This window comes from Danio aesculapii, chromosome 16 (genome assembly GCF_903798145.1).
Source record: "Danio aesculapii chromosome 16, fDanAes4.1, whole genome shotgun sequence".
Classification (NCBI taxonomy): Eukaryota; Metazoa; Chordata; class Actinopteri; order Cypriniformes; family Danionidae; genus Danio; species Danio aesculapii.
The window spans coordinates 42,498,173-42,525,411 of NC_079450.1; the positions used below are offsets into that span (position 1 = coordinate 42,498,173).

Genomic DNA, 27,239 nt, shown 5'->3' on the forward strand with positions numbered 1-27,239 from the left:
ATGGACAGCATTGTGGCAGCAGTGGAGTCATTCAGGTTCCTGGGCACCACCATCTCTCAGGACCTGAAGTGGGACACTCACATTGACTCCATTGTCAAAAAAGCTCAACAGAGGCTGTACTTTCTTCGTCAGCTGAGGAAGTTTAACCTCCCAAAGGAGCTGCTGAAACAGTTCTACACCTCCATCATTGAATCAGTCATCTGCACATCAATAACTGTGTGGTTTAGCTCAGCTACTAAATATGACCTCCAAAGACTACGTCGAATAGTTCGGACTGCTGAGCGAATCACTGGTACAACCCTTCCTAATCCCCAAGAACTGTACTTATCCAGAGCGAGCAGAAGGGCTGCCAAAATCACTTTGGACCCCTCACACCCAGCACACTGCCTGTTTGAACTTTTACATTCTGGTCGACGCTACAGAGCACTGCGCACCAGAACAGCCCGACACAGAAACAGTTTCTTCCCTCAGGCAATCCATCTCATGAACACTTGATGATAATAATTGTGGAACCAACATCACTACTTGCTATACACTTTTATACACATATACACTTATTTAACAACACACTTTACATGCCAATTTGCACATAACAGCTGCACATATAACGTATACAGTAATAAACATGTACATACACTTGTCAATCTGTATATTTGCACTCACTACTTCTATTTTTTTTTTATATATTTATTATCTGTTTTTTGTCCTGTCTCTGTAATCCTCTTGCACTGTAGAAGCCCTGTCATGAAAATAAATTCCTCGCATGTGTGAACATACCTGGCAATAAAGCTCTTTCTGATTCTGAATTCAGGTAACTCAGAAATGTCAATTTCATGAAATTTTGTAACAAATGAATTTCACATTAAATAGAAAATATAATACAGCTGTCTACACTGTATTTCTAATCAACTTTGTGCACATCATTTTTCTTATTTAGCATTTGGTCTTGAAAATGCATCACTGCATGGTGTACAATTGAAACCTTGAGTTTGTGATGACTTTAAAGAACTTGTATTGCTAAAAATGTGTCAATAGGAAACTTACACAAAGTAAACAAAATGTTTTGCATTTAGGATGCTGCATAATATGACTTGGTGAACAACACAGCAACATCTTTAAAAGAAATGGCCCAAAAGAAGGGAAGGAAAGAAGGAAGTGCTCTATGCCAGTCTCATTGGACCCACAGAGGAAACCACAGAAGGTAACTACACAATATATTACACCTTACATTACACGCACACACACACACGCACGCACGCACGCACACACACACATACTTTAATTGTATTATTTATAACTATAATTCTATTTGACTTATGGTAATTGGTTAAAAATACTCAACATTGAAATATTGTTTTACAGAAATCCAAAGGTCCTGCAACCAGGATTCAACAGCTCTCCTGATTTCGTCAAGGCTTGAAGTGTCAGCATTGCATTGGACAACACTCACTCGCTATCCTTCAACTCCCGTCTTTAACAGAGGCACCACAGTGGAATGAATCAGCAATTACTTTTCCCTTTCCAGCTGGAAACAAGCACTGGGAAACACCCATATACTCTCTCATACACCTACACACATTCACTAACTATGGCCAATTCACCTATACTGTACGCATGCCTTTGGACTGTGGGGGCAACCGGAGCACCCAGAGGAAACCCACAAAAACACTGGGAAAACACTTGCAAACTCCACACAGAAATGCCAACTGAACCAGTCGGGACTCGAACCAGTAACCTTCTTGCTGTGAGGTGACAGTTCTAACCAGTGAGCCACTGTGCCACCCATGGACAAAACTATACGTTATAAGAGAGGCTGACAGACATGGACATGCTACAGGTTGTGGAATGGCTGTTCGCAGTGTTTTGTCTAATCATTTTGCAATGTTTTGTGTGCCATTAAGCACTTTCTTTAATGACTTTCATTAAAAGTTATGTATAAAAATAGATGTCGCCATGACCAATACATACATGTACCATCAACTTGTTGAAATTGTAGTGTTATTTAATAATTGTTTAAATTGTTTTTGTATTGTTTCTTTCTGCATTGTGATATATTGTTCTTCAATTTAGAGATGTTTGAAAGTTAAGTACTACATTTGTTCAATCAGTAAACAAGCTTATGAAAGTTTATTAAAAAGTGAAATCATTAGAATTAGATTGTTGAATGTCAATAAGCTGTTAATTATGTTTACTAATTAAATAATAAAATGTAAAATGTTTAGAGGTAGATCTAATACAACGTATGCAGAGGTGCAATTTTAAATATTATTTAAAAATTATTTTGTGAAGTAAATTGAATAAATTTAAACAATTTGAATTTTCTGGATGGGTTTTTTTTTGTGTCACCATTGCAATTGTTGTCTATTTGTCACTGGTAATATCAATATTATTTTAACATGGATTGCATATTTAAGTTGTAGTTTCAGAGTGGAAAAATGTAAAGAAAACCACTGAATACAATGGCATAAAGATTCTGCTTGTTCACAGGAGGTACTTGATTTAGTTTTCCTCAAGCGATTCATCAGATTTTAAGACTAATGTTTGACACTTAAATTAAAGGGATAGTTAACCCAAAAATGTAAATAATGGCATCTTTTACTCATTCTCCACTTGTTTCAAAACAGTAAGATTTTTTTTCTTCTGCTAAACACAAATCCAGATATTTTTGAAGAAAGTTTGTTACCTGGAACAGTTTACTTTCATAGTATTTGTTTTTCCTGCTATGGATGTCAATAGTTACAGGTTTCTAACATTCTTCAAAATATATGTTTTAATGTTCACTTGTTTCAAACCAGTTTGAATTTCTGTTGGAGTAAATGGTGTGAGTATAGTAAACTATCTCTTTAAATATTTTATTCTGACACTTTTATTCAAATTTGTCTTGTCTTTTGTCATATTGTCTTTCTACCTCAGACTGTGATAGACCTCGAATGCAACACCAGTTACTCTTAGCTCAAGAACCGAATGAAGCACACTCTTTTCCAGAGTACAGGTTATGGAGGGAGGGAACCTTTATGTAAAAGCACCTGCTTTATTTAGATCTAAAATATTTAATTTGACATAGAGTTTTATTTTTTATTTTTATTCTAATTTTATTTTATGTATATACTGAATGGAAGTCATTCAAAATTTGCAACAAATTATTGAATATAAAATATCATCTACATGTCTTATGTTGTATTTCTAATTTTTTGTTGTCTAAAAGATCCAAAATGCTGTTTTCCGAGGTGAGGTTGAATGTAGTTCAGAAACAGATTCATTAGGATCAATGCTTAAAGTAGACGTTTTCTTCTCTCTGTAGACCAAACGTGCTTAGTATCCTTCACACTTTGATAGATTGTTTCTTTTGGTTACTATTTACATCTTTAAATGGGCAAGCAAGTATTTAATCAATAAAAATTATTTTAAACAACTTAACCAAATGATTTTTTTACCCTAGCTGCCAGACAAAAACATAAAATAACAGATTTATTTTTACAGTGTGGGTGAACATACTACCTTGGTTTCCAACAAAAGCTGCGCAAGAGCTCATATGATAGCACATATTCTGTCCTGTCTTCATCACTGACGACCTGGAAGTGCTTCGACATCAGTGAGTAATACATCTTCATATTATCATGCATACTTCTAGTTGCATGATAATATGATAATAGTTCTGACATGTTTATAGTGTGGTCAACTTTTGCACTAGGTGTAAATGTGTTCGTAAAAATGTAATATTTTGACAAATTGAATGGAATGACTTGATAAAAGGTTTGTCACTACTACTGCATGTTGAAATATAAATATGTAATAAGCATTTACTGCAAAATATTTCCACAAACATTTCATGAAATAGGCTAGACTACTCTTCAGTTCTCTGCTCAACTCTAACACATTTCGTTGTGTTGCTGCGCCTCGCGGCAGACTTTGCCAAAAATAAATAGTTAGTGGTTGCTTTGTTTTATGCAAACCAAATGTCAGTAACTTATCGTTAGCATTATAAGTCCCACGGCTTTCATGTTCTCTAACGTAATCTTGTCTGTAAGTTAGAAGTGGATTTATACATGTTAAAAGCTTAAAAGTACTTAATAACTGTTAGTCACGTTAAATTACATTTTTTATTTTTTTTATTTTAAATAAGTAGCCTCTTAAGGTTTTAATGCCAGTCCAAGACGGGTGATTTGAAAAAGTGTGACTAACAGTTTGTAACAGTTTGTCCCTTACAAAAAAGAAGTTTGTTCAAGTTTGCTATTAGTATACTACTTTCAAACTAAAAGTAAGAATGTATACTTTATCTTAATATTTCATTCTAATTTTAAGAACTTATCAGAAATACTTAATATAGTAGGAATGTATATTTGACATATTGATCATTTATTTGGCTTACATTTAGTCAATGACATACTAAAAAGTATAATTATGTATTCTAAGCATACGTGGCTTTTAGTTTTTTTATTGAGTGTTTTCAGAGACTAGACATAAGCTTAGTCCTAGACTAAACTGCATAGTTGAGCTGTCATAAATGGATAGTTTATCCAAAAAATGAAAGTACCTATTTTATAACCTTTATGACTTACTAACACAGAAGATGTTTTTAAGAATGCAGCTTCCTGGGACCCATCAAATTTCATAGTAGGAAAAACAATTACTATAGAATTCAGTGGGTGCCAGCAACTTGCATTTTTTAAAATATCTTTTGAGTTCAACAGAAGACAAAATATTAAATAGGTTTTAAACAAGTGAAGGGTGAGTAAATGATAACCAATCACATTTTGGGTTGAACTATCCCTTTAACTGAAAATAACTTGCAGTGAAATTAAAAAACATCACAGTGATCTTGTTTTGTCTCAAGATGAACACCTGTAAAATATTACATTATTTTATAGAAAAGCTGCTTGCATACCATAATTTAACTTAGGCCTAGCCTAGTAAAAAAAGCAAATATGCTAAGTATACTTGGAGTATACTTAAAATGTTAATGATTAGTTAACCTGAAGTGTGCTAATATTATAAATTTTAATTCTTATTGACTTAGTAATGTATAACTTTGTGTATTTAGTATACTTTTATGTTTACTATAGTACAGTTAAAAGTATACTTTTATCTAATCGAAAATATGCCAATGTAGACTGTATTCAATTAGTAAATTTACAAATATAGTACTAGTATATAAAGGGAAGTGTATTGAAGTGTAGTTAAAAATGTACTCCAACTTAACTTAAGTATACTCTATAAAAATAACTTTTGCTTAACATCCATATTTGCACATTTGTGGTGTTGGTGCCATTAATTGGATGAATGCTTCTTGTGATCTTTACATTTTTTAACTTGCAACTGTTCTTAAATTTATTCAATATATCTTTCAGCTTTCATTCCTGGCTACATTCATATCTGAGTCTGCACCAATTTGATGATTCACGGATGTTCATGGCCTGTTTTGCAAATCTTCACACTTAAAAACTCTCTACAACATCAGGTAAATTTAAACTTGTATAATATATAGCTTTTTCATTTTCCTGATAAATTACTCAATATTGAAAATAACATTAGGCATTCATGTGCTGATGTTACACACTGTAAATTCTTAAACCCATACTTAAAGGTGCAGTAGGTGATCTGCCAGAATGCTAGCATTAGCATAATAGCTTAGAAATTTTATGACCCTCCCTTGCCGTCCAAAGCCACGCCTCCTTAAGTCATGAACACGCGAATGTGCGAATGTGCAATAATTAGATATATACCGCTAGATCATGTCATTCACAAGTTAGGAAACTCTATGGAGACACGCACTATCAAGTGTAGTTGTTGACAGGCCAGCAGGTGCAGAAATTATATTTCCCCAAAATTGTACAGGCTGTCACAGTTAAAAAATGAACGAATGTGTGAATATAAATGAAACTTCACCTTTTCAAAGCTGGTCAGGCGGAAGAGCACATTTACTTATGTTTTGTTATTAAACTAAATAAAAATAAGATAAAAAAGAGTGCTAAAAACAGAAATATCTTTTTACATTACACGTTTTTTCACTTGAACAGCTAAACGAACGCTCAGGTCTATTAAACTGACTATATTATTGATGCTGTAAAAGGTACTCCATAAACTTGAAAATAGCCATTTTTTGCCTGACGTTTTCAGTGGCTATACAACACTACCGTGCATATAAACCCATTCATAAACAACAATACAGTCTACATAAACTTTGCGTGGCTAAAATAGTTTAAACACAGACCTGTCTAAACGTAATACTTCAGCCGTGGTGTCACCCTTCAGATCGCTGTTTTGAACAGCATAACGTCATTTCCCTCCAGCGTGCAAAAGTAATTCCGATATTGATTCAGGGTTTAGAAAAGTTTCTGCATTTTGGCTGAAGCCCTTTCAGAAACAATCTTTATTTTCATGCATAAAAGGCCACATTGGTCATTCAGAAAGAAGTTCAAGTTGATGCAAAATTTGCCAGATGTGTCTCTGTCAGCGGTAGATCCGTGCTTCACGCGAGTGATGTATCTGTTTGCTTAAAGAGGCTGTGCAGAAATTCACATTTGAATTTGTTGACAGACAGTTTGAGATGCCGGTCGTAATTAAGTTATTTGTCGGTCAGACAATATTTAATTGGATGAACATTTTTTTAGTTTTATGCCCTATCCAGAATATAAAAATACAAATAAATAAATTTTGATTTATTGGAATGTGAACAACCAGAACAACCAGAACAACAAAACGTTTCTGAAAACTTGGCCTGTGGATTCTCCTATTTCTCAGTGGGTGTGTTTAGTGGAAAGTTCCAATGTTTTAATGACCAGTAATTTAATTATTTGTTTGGGCAAATTAATATACATTGTTCATTGTAATACCCCCTTCTTTTTTTTCTTCTTTTCTTCTGTATTTGGTGCCACTTAAAATTTCATTTTGTGTATTTACACAAGAACAGATATTTTTAATTGGTAATCAGAAAAATGCATTACTATTATTTCATTTAGAACACAGTATTATACTGTAGGATTATGGTTCACTGCTGGAAACCCTGCTGCCAGTATTTTACAGCTAAATTACAGATGGGCCGTAATTTGGAAAACGTTAATGAACTGTAGGATTACGGTTCACTGCTGGAAACCCTGCTGCCAGTATTTTACCATTAAATTACAGAAAAGCTGTAGTTTGGAAAAATGGTAATGAACTGTACGATTACGGTTCACTGCTGGAAACCCTGCTGTCAGTATTTTACTGTTAAATTACGAGAAACTTTTTTACAGTGCATGTGCCCATCAGAATCGGTAGGCTAGCGCAAAAGCTCCATTGAATATTATGGGATAAATAAAATGTTCATATTTTAAAGTCATGGTGGGGAAAAATGTAATTTAATCCATTGTTCCCCTTCGGATGGGGAACTCCAATGCTATGTGGAAACTTCCACTATGGGGATTTCGTCAGAAACCAATCATCTGAAAGAGTATAAAAACGGGCCAATGAAATGCCAATAAGTTGGCGGCGTCAGCATGCACAGCTGGCATCAATGACAATCAGTCATGCTATAAAGATGCAGCCAGTGCCATGCTCGACATCCTTTTCGCTTTCAGAGCCTTTCACGAAGCGTCTGAGAGAGTCTTTGAGGGTATCTCCAACCTGTGTCTACAGAGAGAGATCGAGAAGCAGCTTCTCCCGGTCCAGAGTGCGTATACGCAGTGGCAGATGGTCGAGCTGGGTATTTCTCCCTTGCCTGGCGTTCTTTGGGTCCGGTCCTCCAAGAGCGGTTTGTATATAGGAAAAAAGCTTTCTTAAAAGAGCAACACGGTCGTGCAGCACGTCTTTTTCAAGACGTCACTCCGACCGTGCGTTTCTGGATGCGGTGGTTTCCTATCCCCGGATGATGGGCATGAGCACAGCGTTTCATGTCTGGGGGTCCAGCATGTTAATGCGGTGCTCGCGGGCAGTACATGCCATCACTGATGTCATGTCTGTTGCGCAGTTAAGATTGCGGCTCGCTCTTGCAAAAGAGCCACCCACCCCAGTTGTCACCCGCACTGCGGTTGGCACTCGGGCAGATCTGAGGGTTTCAGTGGGAGTGGTCCGCCCTCGGGCTGCAGACCTCTCGCTCCTCCACGCGCTCCATCCAAGCTTTAGGTGAAGAGAAGCGTCCTTGGATGGTCGCTCTCTCACCTGATGACACCGGGGGTCAGATGTCCATCGCTGCATCGGAGGATGGGCTGTCATTGTCTGATGAGGATGCAAGCCCGCTCGCTCCCTCCCTCCGGGGTGGAGAGCGCGGCGTTGGCATCTAAAAAGCAGACATGATGGGCGTGCTTTCTTGGGCTGCTTCGGCCGTGGGTCTGGTGATGGTTTATCCCCCAGCCCCGCGGCCGGACCGACTAGATGGGTGTGATGTGGAGGACATAAGGAGGCAAGACCTTCAAAGCCTCCCGTCCCCTTCTTCCCGGAAGTGCACAGTAAATTCACGCAGTCTTGAGGGCACTTTTTTCTGCCCGATCTGCGTGCGCTTCCATCCTCACCATCCTTGGAGGTTGGGCTGTCAAGGTCTGACGAGGATTCGAACCCGCTCGCTCCCTCCGGGATGATGAGCGCGGCGTCGAATCTAGAAGCAGACTTTGCGGCTGTGCTTCCCCAGGCTGCTTCGGCCGTGGCTCTGGAGATGGTTTATCCCTCAGCCCCGCGGCCAGACCGATAAGAGGGGTGTGATGTGGAGGATAAAGGCGAGACCTTCTAGCCTCCCCATCCCCTTCCCATGCTTCCCCAGGCTGCTTCGGCTGTGGCTCTGGAGATGGTTTATCCCCCAGCCCCGCGGCCAGACCGATTAGAGGGGTGTGATGTGGAGGATGAAGGCGAGACCTTCTAGCCTCGCCTTCCCCCTCACCATGCATGCTATGGCCACCTACCAGCGCTACAAAGCGCAGGCGCTGGCCCGGCTGCGCGAGGATGGTTCTGACCCAGGACTGAGCATGCGCTCCGCACCGCAACCGACTATGCTCTTACAAAAAAAAAAAAAAGTCGGCTGTGTGTGCCCTGGGAAGGACGATGATCACATCCGTGATCCAGGAATGCCACCTCAGGCTAAACCTGGTGATGTGCGTGACGTTGACAAAGTTCGCTTTTTTAACTCACCCATATCCCAGGCTGGCCTATTCGGCGACACCAGCGGTGTATTCGCCCAGGAATTCACGCCGGTGATAGAGCAGTCGGAGACGATGGGCGATGTCTCTATCGGCGGGTTTGTATGACCGCTACCCCCCGCCGAGCCATCCACATCTACTGCTTTTTCGCCGAGGACGCCCGCCTGCAGCTTTGCTTCGCTGCACCCGCCTGCGCCTCCGGCCACGCGGCTACGCCGAGCATCGCACAGGCAACCAGCGTCCCCCGCCCAGGGCTCCGCTAAGTTCGGTAAAACGGACCGCGAAGCGTCCCTGAGACGGGCCATCTGGGGAGGAGGGAATTTGCTCTTTCCCCGAGGGCGGGGCACTTTATTTAACGGCGTAAAAAAAAAAAAAAAAAACGGCATCAAATCCTCAGTGAAAGAGCATTTTTCCCCTTCTCCGGATGTGACAGCCTGAACACTGCCAGTCTGGGACGCTATGCCTTCCAGCTCGCTGGATCGGTGCGTTTCACCAATGGCTCAAGAACGGTCTCCTTTCTCTCCACTCCCAGCCCCTCTCCTGGAGTTTGGGTGCGAGACGAGAACATCTCGTCTCCTGCTCTCCCGTGGGACCCCAGTGCTCCCCGGGTGAGCCCACTCACTCCACGCTGCCCCGCCGCTGGCACGTCAGCGATCATGCGGGTGGGACCATTTGCGGGGGCTCTGCCTGCCTGGTTAGCGCGGGCCAGCCCAACGCAATGGCTCATCCATACGATCAGACTCGGCTATGCGATTCAGTTCGCGAAACGGCCTCCCAGGCTCACAGGTGTGTATTTCACCAGGGTCAGCCCTGCGTCCGCCCCTGTCTTGCGAGAGGAGATTGTGGTCCTCCTGGCGAAGGATGCAATCGAGCCGGCCCTCCAGCCGAGATGGAGTGCGGGTTTTACAGCCCATACCTCATCGTGCCCAAAAAGAGTGATGGGCTATGGCTAACCCTTTATCTGCATGTTTTGAACCGCTGCCTTCACAGGCTGCGCTTGGGAATGCTTACGCAGATGCGCATCACGTGATGCGTTCGTCCTCGGGATTGGTTTGCAGCAATAGATCTGAAGGAAGCATATTTTCATATCTCCATACTTCCACGCCACCGGCAGTTTCTGCGGTTTGCGTTCGAAGGTCGAGCATGTCAATACAAGGTCCTCCCCTTCGGGCTCTCTCTGTTTCCGCGGGTTTTCACCAAGCTCGCGGAGGGTGCCCTCACGCCCCTTCGGCTCGCAGGCATCCGCATACTCGACTATCTCGACGAATGGCTGATTTTAGCCCACACTCGGGAGCAGTTGATTATGCACAGAGACAAGGTGCTCCGGCACATCCGCCCGTTGAGGTTTCAGATCAACCGAGAAAAGAGCAAGCTTGCGCCCGTGCAGAGCATCTCCTTTCTCGGGTTGGAGCTGGACTCGATCACCATGAAGGCGCGCCTCTCACGAGAACGCGCCGAGCTAATGCTGAACTGTCTGAGAGAGTTCGACAGAAAAAAGGTGGTCCCCCTGAAATCATTTCAGAGGCTCCTGGGGCATATGGCATCCGCAGCCGCAGCCTCGCCGCTCCATATGAGACCACTACAGCATTGGCTTCACGATCGGGTCCCCAGACGCGCATGGCACGCGGGCACACACCGAGTGACTGTCACTGCGCTGTGTCGCCGCACCCTCACCCCCTGGAAGGACCCCTCCTTCCTACGGGCCAGTGTGCATCTAGGTCAGGCGTCCAGGCATGTTGTCGTTTCGGCAGATGCCTCCAGTACGGGTTGGGGGGACGTGTGTAGCGGGCATGCTGCTGCGGACCTGTGGAGGGGAACCCAGCTGCATTGGCATATCAACTGCCTAGAGCTGTTGGCAGTGTTTCTCGCTCCGCGCTGCTGTTTACCAGTGCTGAGGGGGCAACACGTGCTGGTCAGGACGGACAGCACGGCTGCGGTAGCGTATGCCATCCGTATGGGGGGTATACGCTTCCGCTGCATGTCTCAGCTCGCTCGCCGTCTGCTCCTCTGGAGTCATACGTGGCTCTCTCAGGGACAGGGCACCATCTGGCACCCTCGCTCAGTTCTGTGGAACCTCCACGTGTGGTCCATAGACACGACGAGGAAGACTTAGGCAACCTACCGTTGGCGGTGATTAATACCATCACTCAGGCTAGTGCACCCTCTAGGAGGCATGCCTACGCCCTGAAGTGGAGTCTCTTCACTGAGTGGTGCGCTTCTCGCCGAGAAGAACCCCGATCTTGCCAGAGCAGTGTTGTGCTTTCTTTCCTTCAGGACAGGTGGAGCGAAGGCTGTCGCCCTCCACACTGAGGGTTTACGTGGCCACCATCTCCGCTCATCATGATGCGTGGATGGCGGCACCGTGGGGAGACATAACCTCATCATCCGGTTCCTCAGAGGTACGAGGCGGATGTTTCCACCCCGCCCCCCTCTCATGCCCTCTTGGGATCTCGCGGTAGTGCTACGAGCCTACGTGGGGATCCCTTCGAACCACTCGACTAAGTATCCTTGAGATTTCTGTCCTTGAAGACAGCTCTGCTAGTCGCGTTGGCATCGATTAAGAGGGTTGGGGACCTGGAGGCATTTTCGGTCAGTGACTCATGCCTAGAATTCCCGGCTATGTGCCCAAGGTTCCTACCACGCCGTTTAAGGATCAGGTAGTGAGCCTGCAAGCGCTGCCAGCGGAGGAGGCAGACCCAGCTCTTTCATTGTCGTGTCCTGTTCGCGCTTTGCGAATATATGTGGACCACACTCAGAGCTTTAGATCCTATGACCAGCTCTTTGTCTGTTACAGTGGTCGGCAGATGGGAAGTGCCGTATCTAAACAGAGATTGGCCCACTGGATAGTGGATGCCATCTCCCTCGCTTTTCGAGCCAGGGTGAGCCGTGTCCCCCGGGGGTGAGAGCGCACTCCACTCGGAGCATCGCATCCTCCTGTGCGTTAGCACGCGGCGCCTTTCTGACAGACATTTGTAGAGCTAAGGTTTGGGTGACACCCAATACATTTGCAAGGTTTTACAATCTGCGAGTGGAGCCGGTTTCCTCAAGGGTATTGGGTAACCCTTGGTGATTGAGGAAACGATTCGGTTGAGGTGTCGAAATACGCTTGCTGCGCCACTCTCCCTAACCCGGAGATAAGTGCGCTTTTTCAGCTTTGTCAGTTTAGTTCCCCATTTTTTGGCAAACCCTGCAGAGTTCCTCCGAGGCCCCCAGCACCTGACTCAGTGGAGGAGTCAGGTGTTGGCCCGTTACGTTGTTGGCATGCCCGCTGGTCAGCCCACGTTCTGGGTATAGGTGCCTGCTATGCGTGATCCCCGCTGGCGATCCCCTACGTTCACTCAGCCACGGTATAGTCCCCCCTTCTAGGGAGGGCTCGTGTCTTCCCTCCCCGCTAACCATCCTTATGCAAGGACTCCCCATCTCTGGGCTAGTCCATAGGTTGTCACCAGGTCTCCCCTCTGGGTAACAGGTGAGCTCCGCAGCGTCCTCCCTATCGGGACTGAACACTTTCCCAACGTACTGTCGTATTAAAACCTAATTTACTGGGTTATTGCGACTCCCTGAAAAATATAACTGTTCCTGAACAGGTAAGTAAGGGCCAGGGGACACGTTGGAAGACTGTGTCTCGGGGCGTTGTAGGTGCGCTCTCTCTACTGCGTGGCACACCCTTCGCCAGGGACGCCAGGGACGGTAAGGTTTTTTCCTTGTGGCGTTTTCCATAGATTTCCCCATAGTGGAAGTTTCCACATAGCATTGGAGTTCCCCATCCGAAGGGGAACGCTACGGTTACTAAAGTAACCCTTCGTTCCCCGAGGGGGGGAACGGAAATGCTATGTTCCTTCGCCACAACGATTGTCCCTTAGCTGTTGAGCGTGAAAGTCTCTTCAGCTAGAAAAGGATGTCGAGCATGGCACTGGCTGTGTCTTTATAGCATGACTGATTGTCATTGATGCCAGCTGTGCACACTGACGCCGCCAACGCATTGGCATTTCATTGGCCCGTTTTTATACTCTTTCAGATGATTGGTTTCTGACGAAACCCCCATTGTGGAAGTTTATACATAGCATTTCCGTTCCCCCCCTCGGGGAACGAAGGGTTACTTTAGTAACCGTATCGTTTCTTGTACAATCCCACTTTTGTACAGACCCACTTTATATCAGATATCACTCAGCCAGTGGAGGTCGCTGATTTTTAAAGAAAACAGACCTTAAACATGTTGATTTTGTAATGGCATACAGTTCACCGAAAACGCTTAACCCAGGTAACTGACAAATTAAAACTCCTTTAGCATACTTCTACTTCTTATGTTTAGAACAGGATATACAGAACTTCTTAAGTTGAGCTAACCTTTGAATACCTTTGTAATACCTTCAAAAGAAAATACCAGCATGACTTCTTCTACCAGCACGACTATCTTTCCAAATGGAATAACATACTGCAGATAACTTAAACATTTAAGTAAAGCAGAGAGATTAATCAAGATGTCACAATGGGTCTTTTCCTATAGCTTTTAATCAATGTCAAAAAGTAACAATTGCTATACAATGTTGGACATTTGAATGAACAGCTCTGCATCAAAATTTGAACAAAATTTCCAAGTGGTTCAATTTGGGCCTCGAAAAATAAAAAGAGGAAGCAACCAGATATTAATAAAAGTGCATCTTTACACTATAATTATATAAGTATATGACAGACCAGGGGCGTTGCTAGACCCGAAAATCTCCAGTGCCCCAGTAAATGCATTGAGAAATGATTTACTTCATATGCAAGTGTATTTATTAAGAGTGGTAATTCCGAAATAAAGACATTATTCTCTATGTGCAACCGAACCAACGCTAGTGAAAGCAATGTAATCAAAAAGCAAACTGACGCATCTCCGCGCGTGCGCAGAGAACACGCGCGCCTCTCGCATGCGCTGCTCTTCTTCTGAGAGTCCCGGTAGTAAACATGTGCGCCAAAAAGCAGGCTGCTTGTTACGCGCTGCTCATGCGTTGTAAAACCAGCATAACAGCCTTTTTTGTTTTGCAAGTGGGCAAAACTAAAGCTTAAATAATATGATGGTGATCTTAATAAGCATGCCTCCTGATAGATTTATTTTGCATGAGGCAAAAAGGAGGGATGACGAGTCAGGGAGGTAAGACTTAACAAACCTAATTATCTGCCTTGTGTCAAGTCTACAACAGATAATCCTACACACATACATACACACTATATATATATATATATATATATATATATATATATATATATATATATATATATATATATATATATATACATACACATACATACATACATACACACTATATATATATATATATATATATATATATATATAGTGTGTATGTATGTGTGTATATATATACGTGCCCCAGTGCCCAGAAGGGGGTACGTGCCCAAGTAGAGCTTTATGTCTAGCAACGCCTCTGTGACAGACTGCCTGTAACATTAGGCCAATGTTGACCAGTCATAGGCATGTCTACTCATTTGGCCCATAGTAGAATACAGTGTCTTTTTAATAAAGTGCAGAATATCCCGTTAACTATGTGCCATACCCCAATCAGTTCTCTGCAATCACACTTCCCTATACAACCTCTACTTTAGGCGACAGCGTAAATCCCCCTTTGAAAGGCTGGATATAACAATTGGCAAATAACGATCAAACTAATTTATGCAATTTACACAACCAAGGAAACTAACAAAAGGCAAAGATGCTTGGTAAAATTACAGTTAGTTAACAGGATTACAAGTGCCACAATTGTGTGACCTTTTCTTCTTATCTTCCATTTTGTCCACTTGGAGCAGTTCAGCTTTTTTGTCTTTGTCTTTTCTTCGCAGAGAATTGGATTTTGTAATGAGCTCAGCCATCTTTGTTCCTGTCTTTCCCTCTGCAATCTCTGTAAACTTGATGGCATCAACTTCACGTGAATCGCACACAACATTGAATACCCGGAGGTCCTCCAGTTCTTTTTCCATTCATTTTCCAGGTACAGCCTGCAATCAAGTGTTACCAAGAATGCCACCATAGCCAATTAATTACCTTATCGCAGATTAGGTATCCTTGTTCACAGAGAAGCCTCTCCACTGTGGCTTGTCCATGGGACAGGAGGAGAACACTTTGGCAGAACTTTAGCAGGTCAGGGTGCGACGTGCAGAGTTTAGTGTGGAGAAAGACATCCAGACACTGACTCAGGGGTTGAAAGGATAGAAATTCTTCTTCTCTGCCCTCAACAGAGAGAAAGGATGTGAATTGCTGAATGTCACCTACAATATTGAAAGGAAAATCAATATATATGTCATTAATACATTCCAGTCAACTACTTCATCCATTTGACAAAGTACATACACCACAGACACATATAACAGTGTCTATCGAAACAGCTATGAGGGCATAGATTTTTTTCGAGATCTTAATAGTTTAATTTGACATTAAAAAAACAAGACATTTTCACACTTCTCAGTGTAAAACGGCAAACCACAAATGAGATTCCTAGCACAAAACCTCAATCAACTTAAATAACCTATCCAATTCTACTGTCCCTATAGCATATTTTCTGCACTAAATTCTTCATCTGAGTGATGCACCACTCAAGGTCCCTGTTCATCCTTGCAGGATCCAAACAGCTAGTCTGCCTAGCCACAGGGAATTTTAAGGGGTATTTGTCCTGCAGTTTTTTAACAACCTTAACAAGGCACTGCAAACATTCTCTTCTCTGTTCAAAAGTTCAGAACAGAGAGTTCTCCTATCTTGTTTCCAGATTTACCTAAAAGTGCCTACTAAACATTAAGGAACATTCATGTCAGTGCTTAGAAAGAAAATGTTTGCACGTCAATGCTTGGAAAGTAGGGCTGCACTTTAAAAAATGCTATATTCGATATGCAATACGATAATGCTTAAACTGAGTAAAATTTATTTAAATTACCTTTAAATATATTTTTAACATCAGTGTAAACCACAGGGCTTAGGGGTTGATGTTATCCTACATTAGAGTTATTTAACAACAGAAACTGAATAATCAAACATAAAATAAACACTGCTTAGTTTTCTCTGTATAAATTAAATATATGCTGATTCTTATTAAAGCTACAAAAGTTATTCAGTCAAGAGCAGCGAGTAATTTACTCTGTCTTCTATTCATGAGCCCAGTTATTGCAAGCCATTGCGATATGCATATTGCGATATATACATTAGCGATTTTTTGATATTTTCAATATATTGTGCAGCCCTATTAGAAAGGTAATGCTTGCATAACTTTTTATGACAATTATAATACAATGAACAAATTATATTTGCTGGTTGGGTAGTGCAGGCATCACAATTCACACTTGCACCTAAAAACATAGACTACAACAAAATTACCTTAATGTCAGATTCGGCACATAAGCCTATATCTAGACTTTTAATGGAGACCCAGTTTTTCTTCTCAGAGATGTCCATTTTGGTCAGCTGCAGGGGGGTTTGGTCCGGTAGGAGGATGAACCTCCGAAGTAAACTCAAATAATGACAGCAAGCAGTTAGAAACCAGGCCATTCCTATCAATTAATATAGGTTAATCATTCAAATTAATTAATCAAAATCTTTACAGTGACATCTACCATCAGGAGCTCAGTTAGGTCTTTTACCAAAAAAGGCAACACATGCTGGTCTGCTTGGTCGTGCTGCCAAGATGGCATCATATGAGCCCATGCTGGGTTTTTGGATCATCTTATCTTCTGCAGTATCCACAAACTTTTGAAACATGTGCCAAATCTTAATTGCTCTCTCTGACACCGGAACATTTTCCACCTATCTATGGTTGCCGAAAAAGTGGGGAAAGCAAGAGGATCCGTGAGGTTCATGAAGTCCTCTCTCCGTGCTGGGACATTGTAGAACAGAAAATGCATCGCTCGCAGGAGTTTTTCAAGTTGCCAGGCTGTAAAGCCTGCCTTAATGGCATTGTGGAGGGTATGAAGTCCACAGCTCCCAACCATTATGACTTGAGTGCCTCCATGCAACTCAGCATGCTCCTTTTGAAGGAGATCTAAGAGCTTAAAATTTACATTGGGGCATCCATTCCAAATGACAGAAGCTGCCTCATATGTTCAGTTGTGAACACATTCCTGTGAATTGTCACATAGAAGAAAGATTGTTTGAATAACACTTATCGTTGAAGTAAACTGCATTTAATATATAGACAGACAGTAATATATGCTTCAAATTAAACATTTATGAAACAGATAGTTCCAGTCCTTGATTCTGATTGGTTGAGATGTGTTCAAAACAGTTAAACAGTTTTATAAAAGCAATAAGCCCTGCAAAGCCATGTTTTACAGTAGATTCCACAGGGCTTATTGCTTTATTAGACAATCTTAGCTTATAATTATAGCATTATTAATGAAGTAAAACATGAGCCAAGTGTTGGGCTACATTTGACAGTGATCAGTCAGGACTGTTGTTAAAATTAGATCATTGGTTCTCCAGCTGTGGCTCACTATTAATGGTACTTAGGATACGATTAAACATGCAATAAAATCATTTAAACAAAATCCCTATAAGTTATGTTTGGCTTTATCACCCTCTCTGCTTGTGGCCTAGACTGGAGCTATTAATACTAAATTTGCATATTTATTTGGTAAGTTAGTCAATATTATAGCTACTATTACCGAAAATCAACAGTAAGCTAAATAATAAAATTATAACAAATGATTGAAAATCTTCGAATCCAAACATCTATGTAAGCATACAAGTCTACCAAAAATTAAAATGAACTTACTTTGATATGCTGCATCAGGTCATCAGCTCTTGCGTGTCCCAGGAATTCGGAGCCAAAATATCTTGACCTGACACAACCATCCTCCGAAAAACGAATATGAATTTCCATCTGATTTTTTTAAGGATTGATTGAGGCTCTCGTCAAACACAAATGGCCCTGTTTTGTTTATGGTCTCTACTAGTTTCTTCTTAAAATATGGTGTAATACCAAATTTGATCATGTAAGCAGACTTATCCTTGCCTAAAGCGAAGGATTTCACAATGTCGGAGTCCGGAAACATATTTCGAAACAGCTCTTCAATGCCATCGTTCGAATTGAAAGAGTGGTGTTTAGTTGCTAGGTCTAAACACCACAGCACCTCAGCTCGTAATGCAGTGGTGGTGATAGGGCATAGCATCTGCTGTCTGACATCAGTCACGCACCTGTTGACGATGCTGCTAGGACTACTGCTGGCAGTGGTTTGCATCGGGAGAGCAGTCAATGTTGAGGGCAAAGCAGTGAAGGTTGAGGTCGTTGATGCTGCTGTAGCACAAAACATTGATATGGGAAGCTGTTCGCTGCGTCCGCGCATCCTCGCTTGGTGGCTATTTGATTCTATATGCGATTTGATGCCAATCACCCCCACCCAGGTTATATTAATTATATATCTTATATTTATAAGCCGCTCGGCTGTTGCCAACCACAGGCCTAAGCCAGTCTTTAAATCTTGAGTCCTCCAGCCAGAGGTCCGAAAACGTGCAATTTCTCATGTTTTAATGTAATTAATGAACGAAAGTGAGCTCGCCTACATGTTTGGCAGCAAGCCAGCCGGGTACCCAGTTCATTGCAGTGCACGCACACGAACAAACACAACCTCACATGATATCACTCAGGTCCTACTCTCAATATATAAATTAATCCACACAAATTTTAGATGAAAGGCCTACACTTAACACAAATTGAAAATGTATCTTTTTAAAAAAAAGGGAATAAAAAAAAAAAAAATTGAATACCTCGTCAGATGACATTTATTACTTTTTAATACATTTTAATGACCTTAATTTTGGCTAATTAATTACTACCTTTTACAACCCCGTGGACACCCTGTAGAAATATGTTAAATAAAACTTCTTTCCATTAAATAGAAATTGGGAAATAAATATACAGGGGACTAACAATTCAGGAGGACTAATAATTCTGACTTCAACTGTATGTACATACTGTGTGTGCATTTGTGTGTGTACTATATATCTTGGAAATGGACTATTTTTAGACACATATTCTCAGTTTTTTGTAAAAGATATTACATTTTCCATGACATCAACCTGAATTCAAGGGGTTTTAAAACATGAACGTGTTAGGATAATAATAATAAAATGTTCTTTTTTGGTTTTGTTTAAAAGCAGAGGGATGGTTCTTTTTTTTTGTACATAATATAGTCAAATGTCAAATTTTGATGAAAACCATTTTGGCAGTAGCTGGCAACTTTCAAAAAAGAAATGGAAAAAAAAACGCTGGCAGGGAAAGAGTTAGAATACAGTTGTTTGTTCTCCTTAAAGTAATGATCACCACTAGCACCATTAAAAGTCTTTACATAAGATAAAATGTTAGTTGACATTGTACCTATCCAGGTTGATGAAAATGACGCTTTCAGAGTCATCTATGAGGTCTTTCAACTCTCTGGCTTTGTTGCCCAGCTCTTCTGCTTGCATGAAGTAATTTTCCAGCAATAACTCCATCTCTTCAGCATGATCTATGCCCAAACTACTCTCCTCACTGGCTCCAGGTGTCACCATTATAAAGAAAGGCAGATTAAGGTCAGATATTTATAATTTTTAATTTGCTATGAAGTTCAATTATGTAATGTGACACTTACAACACTTGCGGGTCACTCCACTTAGTGAGACAGAGTTCATCTATCAGTTCATCTTCATCCAGGATCTTAAGCAGACTGTCTTTGAACACTTTAATGTCTGTCTCCAGCTCTGAGAGGCTGCAGGAATAAATGTTGTGATATTTTGTTACTTTCAAAGATTCCACTCTAAAAATCTTTTGAATAACTTTCTACCCACATAGAACATTTATGATTTAATAATAATAACAACAACAACAGGTTCATAAGTGGATTATTTTAACTGCACACTTTATGCCAACTTAACTGAAAGCAAATAGTCCTCGTTGCAGGGCCAAATGGCAGGAGCTGAGCTATGGCTCAAGCTCCCCTTCATGATGCAGCGGTTCATCCACTCACCCTAATTGCATCTAACTCGTCTATTATCTTATCTAAAACTCCAAATGAAGCTAATTATCTTTCTGTGATGGTTGATTTAGTGAATGCATTCTTTTCTATCCCTCTAAATCCAGAGTCAGTAATGGTTTGCATTTACATTCAAAAACAAATGCTGGACACGGACGAAACAGGGCTATACAAATTCCCCACCTGTATTTTTAGTGGAATTGTCCAGAAATGTATTAAGTTTTCTTCCACCAAAGGGAAACACCCTCATCCAATATGTTGATAATTTGTCAAAAGGATATTTCATCCAAAAATAAAATTGTATTCATGTAAGTTATTCAAACTTCTCAAATCTGTTTGACACTAAACAGAATTCAAATCTGTTTGACACTAAAAAATAATTATTGAAGAAAGATTAAAACCTGTAACCATCATAGTTGGAAAAACAATTATTTTGGATATCAGGTGACAGATTTTTAGCTTTCTTCAAAGCATCTTCTTTAGGGTTCAACAGAATAAAGAAACTCAAACAGGTTTGGCAATAGTAGAAAAAGTAAATTATGACTTTTTTGTGAACTACCACTTTAATCTGAAATTCATGTGAAACGTATATATGCAAGTTACATGCTTGCGTTGTTCTATGTGTTTTTTTCTCTCTCCCTCTCTTTGTTCTCCTGTATGTTTGTTTTACTTTCTTAGGTTCTGGTTATTGGTTTTTTCATTTGTCAATAATTCACCTATTGACATCACACTGACCACTACAAGCAAAAAATATTTAATAAGAGCTCAGTTGGACATTGTTAGGAGTTAGAAATTGTTTGGGGTTTTTCTTTTCTTTAGCACCGCTCAGGTCTCTTTAGCCAGCTCTTCAGCCTATTTCCACATTTTGTATTTTATCCCGAGCATATTGTAAATATTGTAAATATTTGGATTACCCTTTTCCCTCTATTTGATTACTTAAAGGGCACCTATAATGAAAATCATCTTTTGGAAGTTGTTTGTAAACAGAACTGTGTTTGTTTAGTGTGTCCAGTCATAATGGAGTGATATAAACCCAACAAGTCTCTTTTTAAAAATTTCCTGATGTTCCCTGTCGTAAGTGTGTAGATTCCAGAAGCACTTGTCAAAAAAATGATGGGAACAGCACAAGGCTGGGCTACAATGCTGAGGTATTTTTGCAAAAACAAAACTCAACCACTGACTCTTCAGTTTCATCTTTGGGTAGAGAAAATAACTCTAACTTTCCCTCAAACTTCCAATAATATCCAGCTGAGCACAGCGTCTTCATGACTTGATTCAACCAGGATCTGCTAAAGTGTTTGTGGGCGGAGCCGCAGGATTCAATTTCCCTGGGTTTGCGCACGCAACAATTGGGCGGGGCTTAAGTTTCAGATTGATGGCATGCTGAAACGGCTAAAGACTCGTTATCAAGACGATTCATTTGAAGCACTGAGTCAACTCTTTTATAAATTACTCAATAGTTTTAAACACTGTGCACTTTCAGATTTAAGCCTTAGCTAGATATTTCACTTCCCTTAGAGCTGTGTTACACACTTCATGGAAGGTCATTTTCAAAAACCTGTAATAAGCGCTCTTTAAAACAGAGCATGTTTGTAATGAAGACAGAAAAATCGTTATGTAATTCCTAACTGCTATAATAAGCATGGCCGCAAGGTGTCAGTAAACAATATGTGTGTGTGTGTGTGTGTGTGTGTGTGTGTGTGTGTGTGTGTGTGTGTACTGCAAACGGCATTTGTGTGTGACTCAATTTCAGACAGGCTTGAAATATACTTACTTGGTATTTTCGCTAATCAACTGTTTTTTAGCTTCATCCAAGTCTGTCTCTGTCACTGTGCTGTTTATCTGACTTATCGCATGATGAGAAGCAGACACACATGTGGGCAGGGAGAATCTGATGGGTATTTTGAGCTGAAACTTTACAGACACATTCTGGAAACACCAAAGGCTTATCTTACATCTTGTAAATGGGGTAAAATAGGTGCCCTTTAAGTTTTTTTTTTTTTTCAGTTTTGTGTGACACTAATACATACACTGTTTGATTGTTGGTAATACTGATTACGCTGATGATTGATGGTTATACAAAATTATTTGATTTGTTTGTGACTGGAAAAAAAGGGTTTTATGTCTCATGGTAATGCTGTCCAATTGCCTAATACTCTAAATGATTAGATATGAGGAACACCACAATGCCTACGTTTGGTAACAGCCGAAGTTGAAGCCATATTGGCATGTTTGGATTCTGTGGCATTCCACCCCATTAACAGTGTGGGCCCTATCATACCCCCAGCGCAAAAAGTGTTGCTATTTTCAGATGAACGCAACCTTAATTTTCTCGTTCTCTGCCACATTGTTTAAAAAGCAAATCCATTCACTTTCGGTGAAGGCGCAAATCAGTGGACTTAGTCTCTGACGATTTCGCGCCTGGACCAGTCAGCTGACCGATAGGAGCTCGTTTGACTCCCGATGGGGTTGGCCCCCGCCCGGCACCCCCCCCCCCCCCCCAATACTGGTGGGTCATCCTCTATGGGTCTGGTTGGTTCTTCCTTGCCTTGGGCGTGCTTTGAGGGAGGCGTGGGGGGGTGTCCCTCCGCACACAACCCCACCCTTCCCGCCTCTATCTGTGGGAGAAAGAACTCAAATGGCCCGTCTGTTTTTGAACTAGAGCATGTCCGCGGCTCTGCCCGCCCACCGGTTCCCCTGTGTTTTGTCCCCAAACCCCCCCCCCCAGCGCTGATTCTCAGCCCATGCTCCCCCCTGCTCCCTCACCCTGGAAAAAGGCTTGGGATGGTTGGTGGGCTCGGTAGAGTCTCCAGCGTGGTGAATTGAGTCCAGGCGCCGACTCCAGCCCCTGTGTGTGCGTGACTAGTGCTGCCGCTCCCGCTCCTCTGCAAGCCCGCCCACCCCTTCGGGTTTATCCTTGCCAGTTCTTGGCGCCCCCCTGCTCTACCTGCCCCCTCCCCCGGGAGGCCTCCGCAAAAGCCCCCGCAGCTGGCACAGTAAAGCTGCCTAAAATGGTGCATTGTTCCTTGCTACGGAGCACATACAAGCTCGCTACAGAGCACATACAGGCCCAGATCTCAGACCTCAGCGAACTGTTGGTCAAGGTGAGGTCCACACTGTTCGAATTCACCCGCCGCTATAGAGAGTTGAGGAGGGGGAAAGAGGGAAGGAAGAGGAGGCGGGCAAGGTTGTCTCCTGCATCGCCGGCACCATCCCCTGACCCGGCCCCCGGGCAAGGGACGGCCCGAGGTTCTACTCTCTCTGGGTCTCTGGAAGCCTACGACCTGACAAAGTACCCCTAGCCGGACCACGCCTGTGCCCTGAGTTGAGTATGGTTATGGCACTTTTCTGTTGGGCTGCTGGGGGTATTTCGTCCCCGTTCTGCAGACCTGAGTTCGAGGGTTTCCAATTGGAAAGCGAACCCACTGGCCGTCTACGAAACAACGTTGCCTCCAAACTGGCGAGGGTCAAGGTGTTCCCAGCAAACCCACCTTCACTGACGTCCGGACTGCCATCGCAACGCACGTAAGTATGCATGCAATGCCCCCCTGTGACCCCATGACTGCCACCGGCTTTGACCCCAAAAAGGTTTTGTCTGTCTGTCTCGGGCACAGGCAAAGAATGCACATTCTTCAGAGGATCGCCGGAATGTAGAGCAATTCATGTGTCATGACACTTCAACCTCAGATAAATTCTACGCACTTCACATTGGCCCTCTTTAAGCACGTGAGCACCGCAGACTGTTTGAGAGGGCCTTGGAGGAAGAGGAGGAGGAGGCGGCGGCGGTGGGCAGAGAAAGAAACCCAAGGAAGGGGCGCAAGAGGACAGAGAGTCACCCCTGGTAAGTCAGGTGCTCTTTGGCTAGCCAAAGCATGGAGGTAAACAGAAGGGCATGTGGTGCTGACTAACCGGCCTTTCTGAGCATCCTCTTTTCCAGGAGGGAACCAGCAGGAGGACGCTGCCATGGCATTCTGCGAAGGGGAAAACCAGGGGGCACGCCCACTCAAACCAACAGAAGACTCTGAATCTTCCAGAATAAATAATATACAATTTTCTAAAACAATAAAGGTCATATGGTGTTCAGTGTCCTTATTTTTCTGTATCTGTGCGTTAAAAATTGCTTCAATCGGAACAAATGACCCCCGTCTCGTGTGTTAAAAGTGTCGCGTAGGACGCCCGCGTCCAGCTTCAGGCTTGGTTCATAGCCCATCGGGACAAACGATTCCTTTTGCAGGACAAAGAGGTGCTGGTCTGGACGAGACTGTCCAGGTCTGTGCCTGTGCTGCATGGCCATATGGCCCGTGGTCCAACTCTGGGTATTTGCAGGTTTCTTCCGGGACGGCTCTGTCCTTAGAGCTGCATAAAGAGGTCGGAAGAGGGCTGCCCAAATGTAGGGGTTAACTTCTGTGAGGAACTAAAATAGACTGCTCAATAGACCAGTTGAAAAAAGGTCTAAAGTCCAGCGCAGAGCACGTCAGTTGTACGCCTCGCTTATACATTGCTTAAAACACGCAGGATGTACAGCAATACACAAATATCTTTACAAATGAAAAAGAATTAAAGGAATAAAATACTACAAAAATATTATTTTCTACATAAATATAAAAACCAGTACCTCCATGCTTTCGCCTCTGGGGCTTTTTTCAGTTAATTTACGACACCTTGCTTTTGTATAATGTTATTATTAGTAGTAGTAATAGTAGTAGTAGTAGTAATAATATTTATTATATGCATATTAATATTTGTTTTATTATAATCTTAGATTTGTCCACCTGTCAGGTTTTGGACCATAGGGGGGCATAGACGGGTCTTTGGCTATAACTCCAAAGTTATTTTGACCACACTTTATTATTATTGTTCATTTCATATGCTGGAACTTAGAACTGAATTTAGAAATAGTTTTGAAACAAATTTTTTGCACTTACAAACTAAATTAATTATATAGGCTACAAAATGTCTTCAGTGAGTGCGTCCAACACGTTTCCTTATCCATGAAAGAGAAAAAGTAAAGTGAAAGTAAAGGCCAAATGGAGAAGGCTGATTTTTTATCATCATGGTGCAGATGGTCTGGTTGAACTGTTTTCTCGCTAGTAAAGTGTTGCTTTTTTTACACTTACAAGTCCGCCATGGCACGACACAACTGACTCTTAAAGGTAATGGCAGATGAGACATATACCCATAACTCATTAAAAGAATAAGCTCAACCCTGTTAGACTATACATTGCGGCGCAGAGTGTATTTCTCTGACCTTAAAATAGCAAAAGTGGATTCGGACACACCCTTAATGCTTTTGCGCCCTGCACTTTAGACTTTGTGCCTAGACCATTAAAATATAGCCCTGTATGTTGCCCATGTCCCCAGTATTTGAGCCTGAAGGTTTACCATAAAATCATTTCAAGTTGCAGAGCTTGTAGCATTGTGTTGCAATGTGAATTGGCTAAACATATATCTGTTATTATATATAATGACTCGCGGTATTGCATTTGGCATTTGCAGATGACCAGTTGCTGCTGTCTGATCCTGCTGGTAAAGTCTGGCTCTGTGTAGCTCTATTTTACCTTGCCTTTAACTTAAAATTATAATGTTACTTATTTGTCATCTCGATCAACTCTGTTGATCAATTAGTAGTTTCCTAAATATTAAAGACACTACGATAGCCACATTCTGTTAGCAATGTAGCTTGCGCCTTGCACAATTTAAACAGTCCTACAGATAAGTGTTGTAGCCTATTTTTAAACCATATTTGGCCTGTGTGTCTCTTTCCTATATAAGGATTTATAATCTGTATCAAGACTATCTAACTATTGATCAAATAATTGTTAGCTCTTTTATTTTAAATCACTTCCGCAAGTACAGTGAGTTATCACCGCAGCATGCACCTCAGGTACACAGTTGTGAGTATTATAGATTATTTTTCCTGTTGTTTTATTTCCTGCTTTCACGCTGATGTTTGTTCTCAGCTTGCACTTTTCCCTCTTCCATGTGTAGTACAGTTCATTTACTTACACTAGTTGGGTTGCCCAGTATTATATTGTAAACCATCTTGTACTCTTTCGAGCCTATAACTCATCATATACACATACTTTAGCTCCTGCTCCACTCCAGCTCCAAGTTAACCATTAGACACCAGTGGTAAATCAGCATATACTTCACTTCAGAATTTGTAATGGATCTTCTGTTCTCCTCATATCCACTGCCTGCCACACTTAAACATGCACCATGTATCTGTCTCCTACAGCATCATTCTAATAGACCACTGTAGATTGTTAACGGGATAAATGTAAGACGTTCTCAGCAGTAGAAGACCTGTTTAATCTGGTCCTTTAAATCCACAACATCTGTGTTCCACAACATAAAAGTGAAGTGAGTATTGTCAAGTATGGTTACCCATGATACAGCACTAGTAAGAGCTACGAATAACCTGCTTTTATCATTAAATTGTGTTGCATTCTCTGTTAGGTGTTGTTGGACCTCAGTGCTGCATTTGATACTAATGATCATAAAATTCTCTTTGATAGACTGAAAATTATGTTAGCAGCATAGTGTGGCAGAAATGCCACAGAATGCGCAGAAATGCTAGATGAAATGCCAGTGCAGACGTGGATCGATTTCGTTCTAAAACGCCATTTTAATACTGAAATGCATGAGAATAAATGGGGCCTAAATGTTATCAATTTGTGTCAGATAATGAAGAGGCATCATACGGATGTGGGGCAAGTTTAAGTGTAAAGCTATACTAATGCCCTTGGGCAAATCATCCTGACATGTATGGTGCTTTACATATAACACAAATGACACACTTAAATGACACAATAATAATACCACTACAACTAAATTACACACACACACACACACACACACACACACACACACACACACAACACACACACACACAACACACACACACACACACCACACACACACAAAATTAAACTACATTTATTGTGTAACAGATTGCTTTAGGCACAAAAGTAAAATTATAACTTATTTGTGGAACATCACTACTGATCTTAGACATTGCCCGAGGGGCATCCACTCGAAATAATAATTTAAGGAGTTGTGCAACACCCTATTATTTATGTGCCATGCTCAACACCTGCTATTTAATTAATAATAACTAAAAAACCGGACAGAATTGTTCAACAA

General features: G+C 41.8%; 1 protein-coding gene across 1 annotated transcript in view; it reads right to left on the reverse strand.

Annotated features, from left to right (window-relative positions):
• The window catches only part of mrs2 (magnesium transporter MRS2), a 132,294-nt gene that overhangs the window by 17,008 nt on the left and 88,047 nt on the right, over nucleotides 1-27,239 (reverse strand). The window contains exons 7-8 of the mRNA XM_056475428.1: nucleotides 19,713-19,829; nucleotides 19,460-19,612 (exon numbers count right to left, since the gene is read on the reverse strand). Of these exons, the coding sequence (XP_056331403.1) occupies nucleotides 19,460-19,612; nucleotides 19,713-19,829 (270 nt within the window). The remainder of the gene's footprint in view (nucleotides 1-19,459; nucleotides 19,613-19,712; nucleotides 19,830-27,239) is intronic.